At 32.6% G+C, this 18,385-nt stretch overlaps 2 protein-coding genes and 1 long non-coding RNA gene across 3 annotated transcripts; 2 read left to right on the forward strand and 1 right to left on the reverse strand.

Moving 5' to 3' along the window:
* The first annotated feature begins 3,038 nt into the window (after window positions 1–3,038).
* On the forward strand, window positions 3,039–13,141 carry LOC102589534 (COP9 signalosome complex subunit 6-like). The gene is given in 13 exon segments (XM_006346175.2): window positions 3,039–3,484; window positions 3,685–3,925; window positions 4,097–4,256; window positions 4,259–4,294; window positions 4,685–4,770; window positions 5,621–5,714; window positions 5,915–5,991; window positions 6,052–6,067; window positions 6,070–6,129; window positions 11,689–11,781; window positions 12,045–12,145; window positions 12,377–12,432; window positions 13,037–13,141. Coding segments are annotated over 13 exon segments (1,560 nt in total). The 3' UTR covers window positions 13,131–13,141.
* LOC107060342 (uncharacterized) lies at window positions 6,138–11,168 on the forward strand. Its single transcript, XR_001473265.1, has 4 exons — window positions 6,138–6,853; window positions 6,960–7,119; window positions 8,977–9,093; window positions 10,948–11,168. It is a non-coding gene; the product is annotated as an uncharacterized lncRNA (long non-coding RNA).
* Window positions 13,142–13,472: 331 nt separating the features above from the next.
* LOC102590297 (F-box protein At-B-like) lies at window positions 13,473–17,216 on the reverse strand. The gene is made up of 5 exons (XM_006346005.2): window positions 17,133–17,216; window positions 16,772–17,030; window positions 15,958–16,166; window positions 15,249–15,339; window positions 13,473–15,110 (listed from the first exon to the last, which is right to left on the reverse strand). Exons 2-5 carry the CDS (start codon window positions 16,991–16,993, stop codon window positions 13,812–13,814), a joined length of 1,821 nt encoding a protein of 606 aa, XP_006346067.1. The 5' UTR covers window positions 16,994–17,030; window positions 17,133–17,216; the 3' UTR covers window positions 13,473–13,811.
* Window positions 17,217–18,385: the final 1,169 nt, after the last annotated feature.

Here is an 18,385-nt window from a genome sequence, read left to right on the forward strand (position 1 = left end):
TTAGTTCATGAACCACATATATATGTACACGACCAAATGTTCCAAAATTCAAAAACCTTATAATATGCTAGAGATTTGGCAAAGGGACAATTATTCAAAAGACAATATGTATGAGTGATGCCAGAGTAGGGGCTAAAATGAAAGCTACTATACTAGTCTCCTATATCTTTTTTCTTTCTTTCTCATTCGGTGTCAAATATTCACATTAAATTTCAACTAAATTTGAATTCGTGCATTGTTGAGTTCATTTTTAGAAACAATGCTTCCAACATGATTTTTTCCATTTTCAGGGTTTGAACTCGAGATCTTTTATCATAAGGTGAAGAAATCTCGAACCATCCTACCATAACTCATATTGGTAAACTACTACCACTAGTCTAGTATATCGTCTTTATTTTTTTGTTTTCCACTTGGTCTCGGGTATACACGCATTTAGACCGACTAAACTCAGATTCATGTATTGCAGGGTTCATTTTTAGGAACCGCGCTTCTACTAGAACTTTTTCTATCTTTAGGTGATCAAACGTGAAATCTCTAATTAAAAGTGAAAGAGTTCTCCAAACCATTCGACCACAACCTTAATTGGTAAGCTACTAATACTACTAGTCTAGCTAGTATATCTTTCTTCTTTTTCTTTTTTTTTGTTTTCCACCTGGTATTAGTGTATACACCTGCAGTACGATTAACTAAATTCAAATTCGTTTATTACAGGTTCATCTTTAAAGATACCACTTCCAACAAATCTTTATCTATCTCTAGAAGCTCAAACTCGAAATTTCTGATTAAGCTACTAATACTACATATCAATGTGTTGATGTTTGCCTTTTGACTAGTGCTTGAGAAAAAGAAAAGTAGTGGTGGGGGTATGTTATGAATTATGTAGAAAGAGTTGATATGACAAAAGAAAACTGCAAAGGCTGGGGTCTCTCAACTCGTGCACAGAATCCTTAACATGATGTGCATTGTTCAAGAAGTTTCTTAGCGATTGAGGTTTTAGTTACCTCCCTTTTTCAGCTAAAAATATGGACACTAATTTCTGTCAATTGGTTGCTGACAAGTTGTTCAGAAATCCTCCTCTTAGTTACCCCTATACTCCAATTATATATCTTCATGTTTTAGGCATCAAGGACTAGCTACCTACGCTATATCTAGTTTTTTTTGTCCAAGGTTCGATATTTGTTTTTATGATTTAAGTACTCTCGATTCACGCAATGAGCTATAAAAAAAATTATGTTAAAGTATTTATATGTTGATATCTAACGAAAAAATTTCAGCAGCGGTTGAAATAATAATTCAAAATTGGAGTAGGAATACTAAGTTGTTTCAAAATTATTTTGTTATTTTTTATATTTATTTAATTATTGTCTAGTTAGAATTTGTTGTCCTAATTCATATAGAAATACGTTTTCTATTCTTAATTTAATTTGATTTCTTGCTATTATAAATAGGTATGTAATTAGTTATTTTTAATAGATAAAAAGAAAAAAAGAATAAAGAAACAAGACAGAAAGAAAAACAGATCAAAAAAAAGATAAAAGAAAACTTGAGGTAAGATTGAAGAATTTTTGAGTTTATATAATTCAAAAAGTTTCGCTCAGCAATTGCTTATAGCTTCGCATATGTGAACATTTTGCACTTCCTCTAAAGTTAGACCACGTTGCAATTTTGCTATCGATATCCATTACAATTTTGGTACAATATTAAATAGAAAATCAAGATTCAAATTTTATGAATTCAGCCATTAAGGTTTTTAGCATTATATATACAATATTTTTTTAAATTATAAATTTAAATGAGAATTCTCACAAAGCTTCCAACACAGCATAACATAAAATTACATTTTTTGTTCTTCAAATGAGTTGATCTTTCATTTTTTTCTAATCATTTAAATTAATTGATCTTTATTTTTTTCCTTAAGCAATCAAAGTTATATTTTACGGGACATAAGTTCTTTAAAAAATTGAAGTGATGCCCCAAGATTACTTGTTGAATATTACTCCCTCCATTTCAAAATAAGTAACATGTTGAGCCTTTTTTCACGGTTCAAAATAAGTGAATTGTTCATGTTTATGATTTTACTTTGAATTATTTATATTTTCAAAAATAGTTTGAATAACTAAAAGGGTAAAGTGGAAAATAATGTTTATTTTATGTCCTAAACTTTTTTTCTTAATGGATATGCATTGTCTCAATAATTTATTTATTTTTTAAACGGATGAAGTATATGATATAAAAATATAAATTTATTGCACGAAAAAATCATTTTTTGTGATGGTTATAAATTAAAGACCAGCACATAAAATTTTGCCAAATTTGGCAAACAAGCAAAATCTTGTCCATTAGTTTTCAAACCCAAATTCCTACAACCCGGCCCAACCTCTCTCAATTGGGAGTCCATCAGTTCTCAAACCCTAAATCCAACAATCCGGCACACTTTTATCTTTTCAAGTGTCGATCCAGAATTCAAGTATCTCTGTTCAGCTTGAGTTTTCTTCTTCTTCCGGCCATGTTAATTCGATTATACTCATCATTTTGATTTCGAATTTTATTGCGGTAAGTCAATGTTTTGTTAATTATTCTCGGTTCAGTGCGAATTTGTTATAGTTGATATTTTCAGATTAATCGTCCCTGTCTCTTGTTATGAACAAAATTCGTGTTAATTTTTTTTTCTATGTATATAGTTGCATTCGATTGTGGTTGTTTAGCATATACACAATCAAATTCCGTATACCGTCAAAAGTGTGGTCTAGTTGTCAATGAATTGAATCCCCGAAAAACAAAAACACTAGGTAATTTCTTCTTATGTTCTAGCCTCAGTGGATAGAGTACCTGATATTTGTTATGGATGGGAGGTGATACCCGTGGAATTAGTCCAGGTGTATGTAAGTTGATCCAGACACTAGGATTATCAATTTTTTTTATATGCATACGCATATAGAAAGGCCAAACTAAGCAGACATGGTGATTCAAATGGTGTTTTTTCAAGTTTTGGAGTTACATTTAATAATATCTCGACAGTACGACCACTCTGTACGCCGATGACACAACTGAAAACCCTAGGCGGTACGGAAGGTGAATCAACACCGTTGGTTACTGCACCGATTATGTCATACGCATTTTGGTTTAAACTTTGTAAGAGTCTGATAGAGGTTTATGAACAAAACGGAGACTCAGTAAAGAATGGAGAAATTTCTGAAGAAGAAAGACACATAATGCTGCTGTTGGATCTGCGCAAAAAGAAACTGAAGACCATAGAGAAAGAAAACAGAAACACAGATATACAGTATCATGTAGATTTGGCAATTCTGACCTCCATCTCTGAGAATAACTGTTCTACTGAAGATGCTTTCTTTGAAAACTCTATGTCTGAGGATAACCATTCTAGTGGAGAGGATAACCGTTCTACTGAAGATGTTTTCCTTGAAAACTCCATGTCTGAGAATAACTGTTCTACTGAAGATGTTTTCTTTGAAAAGCACTTTAGGTATGTACGAGGTATATTTCCCCACTTAACGTTTTCCAAGGGTGATATAGCTGGAAAAATAATATCTCTGGAAAGACGTTTCAACGAGGTGATGAATGAGTATGGAAATGATCCCCAAATGGATCGTTGCGTCGAAAGAATCATTCCATTTGGGGATCATTTCCATACTCATTCATCACCTCGTTGAAACGTCTTTCCAGAGATATTATTTTTCCAGCTATATCACCCTCGGAAAACGTTAAGAAGGGAAATATACCTCGTACATACCTAAAGTGTTTTTCAAAGAAAGCATCTTCAGTAGAACGGTTATCCTCAGACATGGAGTTTTCAAGGAAAGCATCTTCAGTAGAATGGTTATCCTCTCCACTAGAACGGTTATCCTCAGACATGGAGTTTTCAAGGAAAGCATCTTCAGTAGAACAGTTATCTTCAGACATGGAGGTCAGAATTGCCAAATCTACATGATACTGTATATATCTATTTCTGTTTTCTTCTCCATGGTTTTCAATTTCTTTTTGCGCAGATCCAGCAGCAGCATTATGTGTCTCTTCTTCTTCAAAAATTTCTCCATTCTTTACCGAGTCTCCGTTTTGTTCATAGACCTCTATCTGACTTTTACAAAGTTTAAACCAAAATGCGTATGACACAATCGGTGTAGTAACCAACAGTGCTGATTCATCTTCTGTACCGCCTAGGGTTTTCGGTTGTGTCATCGGCGTACAAAGTGGTCGTACTGTTGAGATCTTCAACAGCTTCGAACTTCTTTATGATCCCTCAACCGCGCTTTCCTCGAAAAGAAGCAGGAGCTCTGTAAGTTTTCTTCACCTTTAGAATTCATAATTCCAATTTAAGTAAATTAATTTGGTTTTAAAAGGCAAATTATTTTGTATTAGAATGATATGAGTTCGAATAAAGCATACACATGATCCACCATCCATATTGCTACTCGAATTAGGTTGAGATTGAATTTTATATCCTTTCATGAGTTTATCTTATGCCATTGTAACAGTGTTTGATCTGTTGTGGCAGGTTAGTTGTCTTATTTTGTTGAGGTATCAACCTATGCTTAAGATAGACAATTACCAAGTTATGTTTAAGACTAACAATAGCTTGTAGCTGATTTTTGATAACTTGATAGTTGAAATTCTACTTACAGTTACGTTTGTAGCTCATAATACTTAAGTTGGGAGTTTTGTGCAGATAAGAAGGTTTTCCCTAACTTTTATGTACTGGGATGGTATTCATCGGGGAGTGCACAAGAATCGGATATGCTTATTCACAAAGCTGTGAGTTCTTAACATCTCCGGAAACTTTTATTTGAATTCCTTTTGTTTTCAAACTTATTTATCACTTTTTGTTCTTTTTGCTTGTTAATTAAGAGGAGAAAGATAGAACTCAAGGTAACTCGTACTTTTCCGTGTGCGAAAGAGAGGATGGTAAAAGGGAAAAGATGACTATAAATTCTATAGAATGGTGCTATTCAGGAAGTTAAATAATATTTAGTAGTAAAAATCGTGTCTTTTCAAGAAACAAATGGCTGCCTTTTTAATTCACTTGTGGTAGGTAGAGGTGAAGAAAAAATTGTAATAGGAGGTGGAGAATTTGTACCATATCAAGCATGTGTTACATAAATACTTGTATATAAAAAAGATTATAGTCATATTCTCTGTCTTTTCTTCCTCAAATGATTTTAGTATCACAGTGAAGAAAAGGTGCTGACACCTGTTCCATAACCTTTGGATGATTTAGTGCCTTGAAAACTATCACAAGAAGATCAGTTTATCCGAGATGCCCCAGCATTATACTCTCTATGGGGAATGATTTGATCATATATCTTTGAACATCAGAATTACAAGAGGAAAGAAAATGCTATTGATGTTTCATGGTCTCAATCATTATTTAGTGGAGTAGGGCTATTGTAACATCTTCTTTTGTTTGCGAAGGTAGTTTTATTTTGGGGGGTGGGGATAGGATATGTCAGTCAAGGCCTGTGATTCAAATATTACTTTATTTGGAGATGATTAATTTGCCTATCTTTCTAATAGATTGTATTTCTTTCCTAGTTATTGTCCATCCACAATAAGAATATTATGTATTTGGCAACAAATACCCTTGTTATATGTTTCTTTGTATCAGTTGATGGATATCAATGAAAGTCCTGTGTACTTGCTTCTCAATCCTTCTATCAATTATGCACAGAAGGACCTGCCACTTACTATCTATGAAAGTGGTGCGTATATAGTCAATATGACCACTGCTCTATGACAAATATCTGAAGTCAATGTGGCAACTTTTATTGGCAGAAATTTGTCTTGTTGTCCCTGTTAGAATAAAATATATCTATTAACATCATCTAGCTGCAGCTGTTTTTGTGAAATAAGTTCTTTTGGTGCCTAATATTTTTATTTGAAACTGTTTGTTGGTACCAAGAGCTGCACGTCATTGATGGCATCCCACAACTTATTTTTGTCCAAGCAAGCTACCAATTTTTTTTGCCTTGTCAACTAGTTCTTGGGAGCACCTTAATCAAATCTTTTGTGTTTTTCAAATATCTCATTGCTTGCTAGACTGTTGAAGCTGAACGGATTCTGTTGATCATGTTGCTCATCTTAAACCATCTGATGGAGGTTTTGCTGCAACTCAGTGTGAGCACCATTAACTTCCTCTTTTTTTTTCCAATTCCAAGCTTGCAACAGTGCTTAACAAAACTAGAATGTAGAATTGGCAACAACTTTTTACCAACAACTAAAAAATTGTTGCTAATTTCAATTAATGGCAACAACTTGATTCAATTGTTGGTATAGAATAAAATTTCCGCCACAACTTATTTCTTGTTAGCAAAAATTATTTTCTCGTTGACATTAATAATGAGTAATATAATATATATAAAATATAAAATGAAATGGCAACAATATATTTTCATCGTTGCAAAAAGTATCATATTTTTGGTAGAATTCATTTTTGTTCTCAACAAACTAATTAATTTGTGGCCTAAAGATAAGTATGCAGTAACTTTTTTTCCATTTTAGTACGAAAAGTAAAGGCGCTAAAATATCCCTCTTTTTTCTAGCAGTTTTCCCTCTTTTTGTTTCAATCTAGCTCTAGGGTTTCTCATTTTTTTTCTTTTCAACTGCTGAACTGATTTCATCTCCGATAAGACTATTACGAAGAATTAAGAAAATAATTCATGTAATTATTTTCTTAATTACAAAGAATTAAGGCTGGTAAAGATTGGGACTGATCTGTTCCCACTAATTCATGTCATCATCTTCTCTGCACTGTCCGTGCCTTTTCTAGTCTACTTTGAATCCCTTCTACTTCTGCCAGCATTTCGTTCATTTGTCTTCTTCAAATTGACGGGCTCACAAGGTAAGGATTTCATTTGGAATGGAAGGATTCATGTATTGCTGGTCATATGAGTCGATTTTCTATCATGTACGTAAATGCATATCTTTTCTTGTTGATGAATCTTTAGGATAAAATTGTTGAAAATACATCTTGGAGAGCTGTATCTTTATTATTGAAAGGCGTCGATGGTGGATCTAGAACAGAACTCAGGGATGTGCTTTATAACATCGACAACCATATTCCCCTGTTTGGGATTCTTGGGTTCACTATGCAGTGGCACTTCTAAGGTCATTTATTTTCGCCTCTCACTTTCTCTTTAGTCGATTATGCCTAATCTTATTCTGAGTTGTCCTTTTCATTGCTCAAAACTGAAAATTGCTAGCTTTGATATCTAGTTTTCTATTATCAATGTGTTTTCCTTTGAGGTTTTGCTGGGTTAAAGTCATGAATGCAATTTATATTGTTCACGTTTGAACTTTATCTACATTCTTACTTACATGCCTAAAAAGAATAAATCTCTTTTATATTGAATTGTAAGATGAGGACTATTAAGAGTCATTTTATTGGAGGTATTAGACAGTCTTATGATTATTTACCCCACCATTCATAGCTTTGAGATGGGATAAGTTATCCAAATACATGGTAAAATAACTTATCTAGGATAATTAATTTCGGAATAACTTATTTCCAATCAAACGATTAAGGCATTATAATTTTGAGCATTGTAGTTTAGGTAGTTCTTTCAGAAAAAGCAAGGAATACTTTTCTCTATTTTTCTATTACTCTTCTAGTAAGCTGTTGGTACTATACTCATGGGAGATATTGGTCATTAAAATATATTTCAACTCGTATAAGATTTGGTTCAGAGTAGCACACCTAGTTGGGTAGATTTGATCAGGTTTAACTTGTACTGTCTATCTTGAATTATATTTGCTCAATTGCATTATCTGATTTCTAAAAGGTGTCTTATACTTGTTCAAATAAAGAATTGTTATAACTTATATCTGTAATTCTCAGATAAAAGCTAAGGTTAGAGATAATATCTTAAGTCAAATGTATATAAATCTATTTGTGTGTTGAAGTAGTTAATCAATTCTAATAAATTTTAGATGTTGTATTTCAAGAGACTCATTTTTTATGATTCTCATCATTCGAATGTTCTCTTACATAAATTGTACTACAATCCCATTTCTCTTAAAAAATATATCTAACAAAGATTTTCTTGGCTTTTCACAACTAGCATATTTTAGACTTTAATAAGTATAATTTAAAAGCCAAGTTTGAACCAAAAATGGTGGAACTTAAGTTCCTTCGAACCTAGTCATTACGAATTACTTGTATCGAGTAAGTTTTAGATTCTAGTGCTTTGATAGGATTCTTGTGGCATGACAAATAACAGGAGGCAATCAATGCATGCTACTAATAATGTATACTAATAGTCATCAAATCTAAAAATTTCTTTTGAAAAAAATTCATTATTTCGATAAACAAGAAGGTCAGTATTCTTTTGAAAGTGTATCTTTAAGAAGTGCATTGTGGTTTTGGAGTTATTTAGTGATTTCTTTTATGATTAACTTGACAATCTTTTGTATTGTGAATATGGGCTGTATAGGACATAAGAGTGAAATTCAAAAAGGTTATTAGATAAAGAGTCTTCTCTGTTCATCAGGCAGTCTCCTAACCCATTTGCATTTGTGTTCTTGCTCCTCACTCCTCTCCAGTCCACTGACATTGTTGATCATTGTATTCTATTAACTGGTTGAATGACGAGTCTTCAACGGTGAGATTTATGAGTTTCATGTTTTATCTTGATTGTATAAGCATCACCATAGTGAGCCTTGTACAACATTGTGTAAATGTTGCTATGTTTAAATTATAAGCATCTCTTTCTGAGGGAGCATTAGCCTCTTCTATGAATTTTCGAAGGGCATCGCATTAATATGATGCATTCAATGTTTCCTTTTGTTTTGGATCTGTTTATTCTACCTCAATCTGCTTCTTTATATGTCTTTTTGTGCTCTCATTGTTTGAAGCGTTGGCGTAATGATTTTAGTTAACATTTAATTCATCTTTACATATTTTTTTCTTCATCTTCGTACCTAATACATTTTTTAAAGCAATATTTTTGTGGATGTTGTCTATAGTTCTGCGCCTAAATTGGTTGGTTTGCTGTCTGAGCTTGGTGAAGCCTTTAGTACCTTGGTAACAAAGTTAATCCCCTGCTACAAGATATGCGCATTGTGAAATTCCACTAACTACAGGTGAGTCGCAATTATGCTATTCAAACCTTAGGTTGTTCTGGAAGATACTTGTCTAAGTGTTTCTTGCCAAATGTCAAATTGTATTTACATTGTGAACTCACATGTACATTTTAGACTTGCTTGATGTGGTTCCCTTCAAATGGTTTTGGGGTTCTTTGGTGACAATCTTTATAGTTAGTTACGCAAGCTTTGTTAATGATACAAAGATGCTCAGCTGAAAGGATAAAATCGTGAAAGTTTAGAAATAATTGATTGGAGTAGTGTAACTGACAAGTATAGTTAAAACAGTGAGAATTGACTCCGATGAAATTAGTTGTTGCTCTCCTAGTTAGAAACTGAATGCAGTTTTTGATATGATAGTTTGATCTTGGAATGGGATTGCACCTGTCAACATATTACTTCCATTTTTCTCTATTAAGATTAATGGATTGTTCTATATGTACATACTAAAAGGTAATAATTAGTTAGATTTATTTCTTGTTTTGTTCTTTTGCAATTAAATCTTAGTTGGTCCCTCCTATTTTGTCCTTTATGATTATCCAGATTACATAATATGCTAAGAGCCACTCTTGCATCCGATCTATGTCTAGATAACACTTAAAGCTAATAATCAATATTTCTAGTCACTCTAATTTTCATGATGGCTAATTCTTGTATTGATGAGCTTGTTGTGGTGATAAAAAAACTCTAGTTTAAGAAAACTAATGAAATAAATGTTTCAACAGGTAAATCGTGTCTTTAAGAGATCTTTTTATGCAATTGTATATGTTGAAAATATTCTAGTGTCTGCTATGATAGTATAGTAGTCTATCATGAATGCTATAAATCAACATCTTTGCATAATTATGGTCATTGATCAATGTATGTCTATAGAAAGTTTCAAGAGAAGTGAAATTAGATCAAATAGGTGTCTTGGAAATCTAGTAGCTTCGCAGTTAATTGCATTCTTGGAGTTGATATTTGGTTCCTTTTTCACCTTGTGTAACTAGTTTATGTTTTAAAATAGAAGTCTAATGAGTCCAATTGAATTTTGTTAAAAAATTGATATGGCCACTTGATAAAGCACTTTAGTATTATTTATCTATTTGCCACTTGATAAAGCACTTTAGTATTATTTATCTATTTGCCACTTGATAAAGCACTTTAGTATTAATTATCTATTTCCTTTATAATTTATTTCATAAATGTGTTGATATCTCAGTTTAGCTATAAACAGTTGAATAACTAGAAACATCATTTTTTTTGCTTATATTTACGTAAACATGTGGTTACTTCACTTTTGTTCTTTGAGAGTGAAGTAAAATTTGTAGAGATTGTACTGGTCAAGATTGTGTCAATAATGACTAGTGTTTCCTAAGTACTTCATAAGGAAAAAACTTGTTGCTCTTGTTCATTATAAGCTGGTATATAGGATTAAGGTTCTCTTTGTTCATTCACTAAGGGCAATATATTGCCTATGTAACATATTTATTGTGTAGACAAATAGCTAATTGAAGAAATATGAACGACATCTACTTGTAAAAAAAATAGTTAGAAATTATAAATGTCATTTGAAAGTTTAGTTTGATGATAGACTTCTTGGATCATTAACGCTCTACTTCCTATTGTAACAATTACCATTCTGGGATTAAATTTGTTGGAATGAGTCGATGCACAACACTATACTTAGGCTTTTACTTGTTATTTCTTTTATTTGGTTCAATGCGGCCTAGGAAGAACTGGTTATTTTTGGGCGTATGAGTCTTAAAACATATACCTAGATATTATGTGATTCTCTCTGCCTTTTAAATTTATATTTGTGTATTTTATAGTTGACTTTATCAAAATATGATTATATTTATCTTTTATTTGCAGGATGAACATGCATAATTCAACAATCCAGCAGTACAAGTACTACCGGAAGAAGATTTTTTTAAAATTGCTTGTAGAATTAGAATACAATGACTTTGCTTATACGTATAATTTTTTTGAAAATTAGTAGAGATACGCAAAAGTATTTAGTTTTGTAGGAAGTGGTAAATATCTAGTCCATCAATTTTATGTATTGACCTTTGCAAATTTATATAATTTTTAGTTTAAATATTTGTGTAAATTTTTTAAAAGAAATGTGTAATGTGTATATAACAACTACAAAAAAATTGTTGCTAAAGGTGTATGAAAAATATTTGTTTTATTGCAATAAAAATTATTGTTGCTAAAAGCCTTTCGAATAGATTAATTACTAATTTTTTGCAACAACTAATATTGTTGGTAAATAGTTTAACTTGTGGCAACAATAGATTTTGTTGCGATAACTTTTATATGCCACAACTATACAAATGTAAGGCAACAAGTTTTTTGGTTGCGTTAAGTCATTTTTGGCAACAATAAATTTTGTTGTTGCCAAAACTTTTCCCATCGGCGTTTATTGCAACAACATGCAACAACTTTTTTATTGTTGCCAAAAATACTTTTGGCAACAACATTCAATATATGGCAACAAAAAATATCGTTGGGAAACACCTTCTTTCTTGTAGTCTCACCTGCTATTTTATCTTCTCCACTACCAACAATGGCAGAGTTTGTCTAGGACTTACATGTTCTGTGTTTCTACAGTGGCTGCCCACCTCACTGGCATACATAGTGTCATTAAGATGCTGAATAGCAGAATTAGAGTGCTACATCACTATCTGCTTGCAATGCAAAAAGGTACCTAGAACTTGTTGGGACTTGAAATTACATTTAAATTGATTGTGAAAGAAGTGCTTTAACTGGGAGACTCACCTAATCATCATAAAATTTTATTATATATTTATATTATACAACTCGAGTAAAAGTTAAGTTTTCCTTAGAAACTGTGTATAAGTGAAGAGGAATGTCTTTTCCCTTGACATTTCTGCTCCTCAAATGTTTTCCTAATGAGTTTCTTCAATTATCCAAAGATTTTAATGTTACAGTTTCTGTGAGTGCAGATGATATCCCTTGTGATAATTCACTTTTGAGGCAGGGCTCTAGTCTTTTAAGAAGATTACCAACTATCGAGTCGGAGAAATTCAGAGATGATTTCTCGATGGTGAGTGCATTTTGAGCTTATTCAGTAGAGTTGCAGATACATGAGTGTGTGTGTGTGTGTATCTTCACTAGAGTTCACTGGGTTTCTTCTTTTTGGTTCCCTGATAAGAACCTCAAGATCTGTAAATGGTGAGTAATAGTTCGAGTTTTGACCTACAAATTGGTTATTAGAGATCTTATAATTCAACTACTTTCTGATTCTATCATTGTATATGTTCTTTCTTTTGTGCAGGAGTATAACGACACATTATTAGTTAGTTACCTCGCCATGTTCACCAACTGCTCTAGGTATGATGTTTGAGGCTTCTACAACTTTTTTTTGTTAATTTGATCATCATGAGATACTGTGATTTGGAAAAAATTGCAACTAGCTTTTAACATCAACTTTTCTGTCCCCCTTTCTTCTTTCTCATTTTCATTCTTGATATATCTTCCAGTGTAATATAGTTTCTAGGACTAAAGTGTACCTTGGTGGAATAATAATAATGTTAATAACTATAGCGGATAGAAGAAATAAATTCATCGGAGGTAATAGTTATCTCACCTAATAAAAAAAGGAATAGAATTCATAAAAGGTATTTAATCGAGGCTATTGTGATATACGGAAGAGAGGTATGAAGCAATGAGGTTATGCTAAATACACCCATGGGCTTTCCTCTTTCCAATTGATAATTTTATACTTCTATGTTCATAAAGGTCACTTTATCTCTCAATTAAGCTCGTCAATCATGTCAAAACTGTTTATTAGGAATAGTGCAAGTAATGGTAAATAAGTTTTCACCAGTATTACCACAAATTTTGTAGTGCAAGCACTTGGTCATCTCTGATACCGTGAAGTCCATGAGCCAAATCATAAAGAATCTAACGTCTTTGTTTTTTTTTATGGCTGCAGTACAAATTCAACACTGCATATGACAGGCATAGTAAGAGGGGCGGACGAACTGCTTTTATTTGAAAATAGATGTTGTTTTCTTGCTCTTATTTAATTTCCATTGTAGCAACAAGTATGGAATATAGGAATCAAAGTAGTAAATTTTTTTGTTTTGCCTTAGTTTTAGTTTCCCCATATGTTATTACCTTTTATTCTTGTGGGCACAACACAATTATGGAAATGCCAGAAAGTGGTTGAGGTTTTTGTCTTTACAAGTTAGAAGCAAGTGCGCTTTGTTTAATTGTTCCTTTTTTAACGAAAACTGATTACTAGTACATGTTTACGTTCCTTTGTAACCTGCCCCTTTTAATTACTATTTGGACTTGAAATTTGTGATATAAATGTTAGGAAATGAATACTACTTTTTAATAATAAGGGCTAAATAAGTATAAAAATATAATTGATCAGTGATCATGGTTCATTTAAAATGGTTTAACAGGGTGTTTGTAATTCAAAAGGTTCATTACAATGGAGAGCTAATAAAGCACAATAATGCCTAAACTAGGGGAAATGGCTAAATAAACTAAACAGAGTCTTGCTCAAGCACAAGTAGAGACACAAAAGAGGGGTTGCAACCTAGGAAGCAATCCAACATGCATCACCAACTTATGCTACTCAAATATGGAGGTACCTAATTGAAATGTTACTACTATGTACAAAGGAACTTCGCGCTGAGATGCCAAGGATGAGGTCCATATTGATCTGTTGAATTTCCTCTTAAAATATCCGTCTTCTGTTAATGAAATTGCCAACCATCATGGCACCCAAATTCGCAGCCATCAAAACACACAACCAGCCAGGGTCGCACATTGCATATTGTGGAGAAATTGTCTCTTTTATCGACTAACAGAGTACCTCCAACACCAAGCCAGCGCAAACCACGAAAAGAAGACTTGTGCATAAGTAGTATTATCGAATCACCAGACAGACTTCGACATTTAAAAAGATCAAGCTTTTGCAGTAGACTACCCTTGTGATTTGGTCTATCCACCAACATCTTCACTGCAGCATCAGTCACATGAAAGCAGTACCTTAGACTTAAATTAGTTAATTCTTTAGCAGCAGATGCAATGGTAAATATAGCTGCATCAGTTATTCCGGGCATGCGACTGACATCCAATAGTGATAACGTCTTGCCAATTTTCCCTTCAGCAGGAAATAAACGCTCAATTCCCTTATCAGTTACTCTCTTACAGCCTCTGATGCACAACTGCGTAATGCCCAAGTTTCCCATACCAAGCAAAGCAAGACCCTTATCGGTGATATCAGCTTCTGCTAAGTTTAGTTTTGTGAGTGTAGTAACACTTGATATGACGAAGAGACAGGGGTCTGCAATGCTTCTGCACCCACTTGTGTCAAGTACCTCCAACTTACTCAATGAGGACAACTCCTCCAAAGCTTCACTAGTTAGAAGCCTGCATGATAACAACCTTAATTCAATTAGGGACCTTGCAACTCCTCTCATATTATGAAACACCAAATCTGATAATAGACGTGAATTTGACACTTCAAATTTCTTCAGTTTCCGGCATGAGTACAGAATTGACGAAAACCCAGCATCAGTAACGTTTGCGAACCCACTAAGTTTTACTGATTCCAACCTTCCACAACCTTCAGAAAGAAGGAACATGCCCATATTGTCCACTCTCGTAAATGCAGTGGGACAATTCATACTACTTCGAACAATTGCGAGGGTAATTAGATGCTTGCAGGACTGCACACACTGCATTCCAATGTTGGTCAAGTCCAGTGCCGTTGGATCCATAAAAGGTCTGTCTTCAAGATCCAGCTCCACCAAAAGAGGAAGAGAATACACAACTGTCATGAGAAGATTATCTGATATAACATCCAAGACAAGAGATAAGCTTTGCAAGTTGAACCAAGGGATATCCCTAATCTTATCTAACCAATGGACAAATGTGTGTCCCTCTGTTTGCTGTAACTTCAATTTTTTTAAACCCTTGGGCAGAAATAGTTCAAGAGGTCGTATATCAAATACATCAAAGTAGGTCCCTCGAATTTTTATGGACAGCCCCTGCAGGAAAGGAAAAAAAATCATAAAACTGACTCTCTAAAGAAGAAACTCTTTGTTGTAAGAGTAATAAGCTTGAAGAGGCACCGGGGACAATTTGAAGAAGAAAGGAGAAGTATGTGAAAGATGAGAATACTTCACCTCTAACAAGGTCAACTTTTGGAGCATTTCTGTAAGTTTGTTTTTGAAAAGTTGTGGATCTTCACACCCAACAAATTCAATAAGCAAGGACCTGATTCAGAAAAAGGAAAAGAGAAAAAAAGAAAACATACATTGGAAACAAATCCAGGGATAAATGACAAGATTATGAAAGTAACATATTATTGGTGTAACCACAATGGACTTAATTATCTTGACTGTTTCATCTTCTGAAGATGGATATATAGAGCGAAATTAAAGAATGCCAAGCACAAAAGCTAACACAGTTCGCAGTTTTCTATACCCAAACAACGTAAAGGAATTCAGATACCATCAAGGGTCAACAAAGAAAAATTTTTAATTCAGCAGATAGATGAATTGGTTCACAAATTAACAAATGTGATTCAGATATATCAGGGAAAAAAATACAAATCAGCTTCAGCAAGTTGTAATGTAATGGCTCAAGTGAACTATTAAAACTAAATAAAATCCATTTATGCAGAGAGAATTTCAGGATAATAACAGTCTGAAAATCCATCAATAGAGGCGATTGACGCATTCTAATTAAGCCCTGACAAAATGATTGCAACCACTTCTAAAGCTCTTAACATTAATGACGAGAATTTATAAACCAAATAAGCATCTTATAACAATTACCTATATATGTGAATTGTCAAAAGTATCAAAGATGAAGTTTGACATGGCAGAATACCTTAAGTTGGGGCACCTTTCTCTAATTGCACTAAGAATGTGGTAAGACAGAGAGGAACATTTGAGCAAACTCAAATCTTCGATATGTTCACCAAGAATATTGAAAATGGAGGTGTCATTCTTCAGTTGGAGGCAATCAATAGTTAAACTATTGGCTCCTTGGACCCTACCCACTACTTGTTTTAGAGTTTCTTCATCCAGATAATGTCCCTGTAAATCAAAGATACTAGTATTAAAATTTCATCCCAGAAGTAGAAATTGCATAAGCAAAACTAAAGATGGTTAAATGAACAATCAATTATGCATCAATACGCATTCTCCACATGCATTTTACTCTATTAAAATTCATCGAAATAGGTCAATCTAAATCAACCAGCAATAAACTCAAAATAAATTCTCCAAGTCAAAGCAATCTTAAGATAATCAATCAACTACGTCTAAATCCTAAATTAAATGATCTCCTCTACATTAAGTCATGGAGTTTTAATCCACTCTATTCACACTCATTTCATTTCGTAATAATCAATCAAGTATACAAATCCAACAAAAGATTTTAGATAATCTAGGAACAACATATTTCACTTAACATTAACATGAGATGATTGAATTGAAATTATTATCCTCGACTAATTCCATGCAATACATGTCACCTCCCACCAACAACATAAAGCAAGTAACTCTACACACGAAATCACCTAGTGTTTGTTAATTTGCTAATTTCATATGTATTCTGCTCAATCAGGCTGCTAATTAACTCATTTTATCTAACTACAAAAAAATTAGGGCATTCAATTAGGAAAAAAAAATTGACGTACGGAAAGATCGAGAGACGATAAAGAAGGGAAAACTTGTGCGGCGGCGGAACTGAAAGTCGGAGAGACACAAGCGGCGGTGCAAACAGATTCCAAATCCAGTTTTTCCAATATACAACTTATTATATGGACTGGAAATTTATCCATTGACGGCTCAAAAACGCCTTCGGAGCTTCCTGCTCCTCCTTCCTCTCCGGTATGGTGTCCCTTGGCAGTTCCGGCCATGGATGAAACATATACCAAAACCTAATTCCACGATTTCCTGCCATTTTTCCAGCAAAAAGTACAAAAAAATTCGATCAATTCATCATTTGCATTTGCTGATTTCACAAGTGAAATTTAAAAAATATACTCATGTACATACAATTTTAAATTATCTGGATTGAAGCAAATCATATACTAAAAATTAGTATAAGAAAAAAATACAGTAAATCAGTAAAAATTAGTGTAGAAAAAACTAATACAGTAGTAATAAATACGACTGTGAATAATAATAGGGAAATGGAGTAATAAATATTTACATTGCCATCTAGTTAATGAACAATTGTTGGTATATTTACTTACTTGTGACAGATTTATAAACATAAAAGGTTAAGATTTAATATGCTTGCTTTATTTTGTGTTTTTATTAAAGAAAAAAACTTGATGATTATTCCCCATTTGGTCAAAAGACAGGTAGGATCCACTTAACTTTGACATAATAATAATAACATACTAAATCTAACTTTATAGATATACATTCAAATGTAAATCAATATAAATTGTTCTAAAAATAGATGAATAAAAACTGAATAACATAATATCTTCAAGATTCAATAAGTTCATTCAATTATAAAATTAGTAAATTAGTAAATTAGTAACAAATAATAAAAAGATTAAAAAGAAAATCCAACATATTAGAAGAGATAACAACAACAATTACTAAGTATAATTTCATGAATAAAACCTGGAAAAATAAGATGTATGAAGATTTTATCTCAACCTTGATAGAGCAGATAAATTATATAAAATAACTCAGAAGAATATTATATTTCGATCTCCAAAATATTACCTTGTATATATAGGTGTTACTTCAAGAACTAATTAATGCTAGTTTGACTCAATTAATGACAAATACACTTTCTGTCCACTTTTAATTGTGACTCAATTAATTACAATACTCTTTCTGTCCACTTTTAATTGTTATGTTGCGTTTTTGAAAGTCAATTTGACTAGTTTTCAAACTTAAATTAGAGTACATTAAAAGTTAGTCAAACCTACTTTTATGACAATTTTTTACTTCTGACAGTATTTGTCAAATGTAAATAAAATAACTTAAAATAAGTTTAGGAAGTGTTGACAGGGTTAAAAATGACATAAAATAAGTTTAGAAAGTGTTGATAGGGTTTAAAATGACTTAAAGTAAGTCAAAACCCAAAAATAGGTCCCCCTATTTTTTATTATTTGACTTTAAAATCATTTCAGATTAACCTTTTATTTTTGGTTTAAAAGCTATTTTTTTAAGTCAATTCAAACGGACACTAAGATTTAGAAAAAGAGTTTTTGTCCAAATGAGATTTAAAAAACTCATTATATATATATATATATATATAAAAAAAAAAAAAAAATGGGTGTGTT

Source organism: Solanum tuberosum, unplaced genomic scaffold (genome assembly GCF_000226075.1).
Source record: "Solanum tuberosum cultivar DM 1-3 516 R44 unplaced genomic scaffold, SolTub_3.0 scf00076, whole genome shotgun sequence".
NCBI lineage: Eukaryota > Viridiplantae > Streptophyta > Magnoliopsida > Solanales > Solanaceae > Solanum > Solanum tuberosum.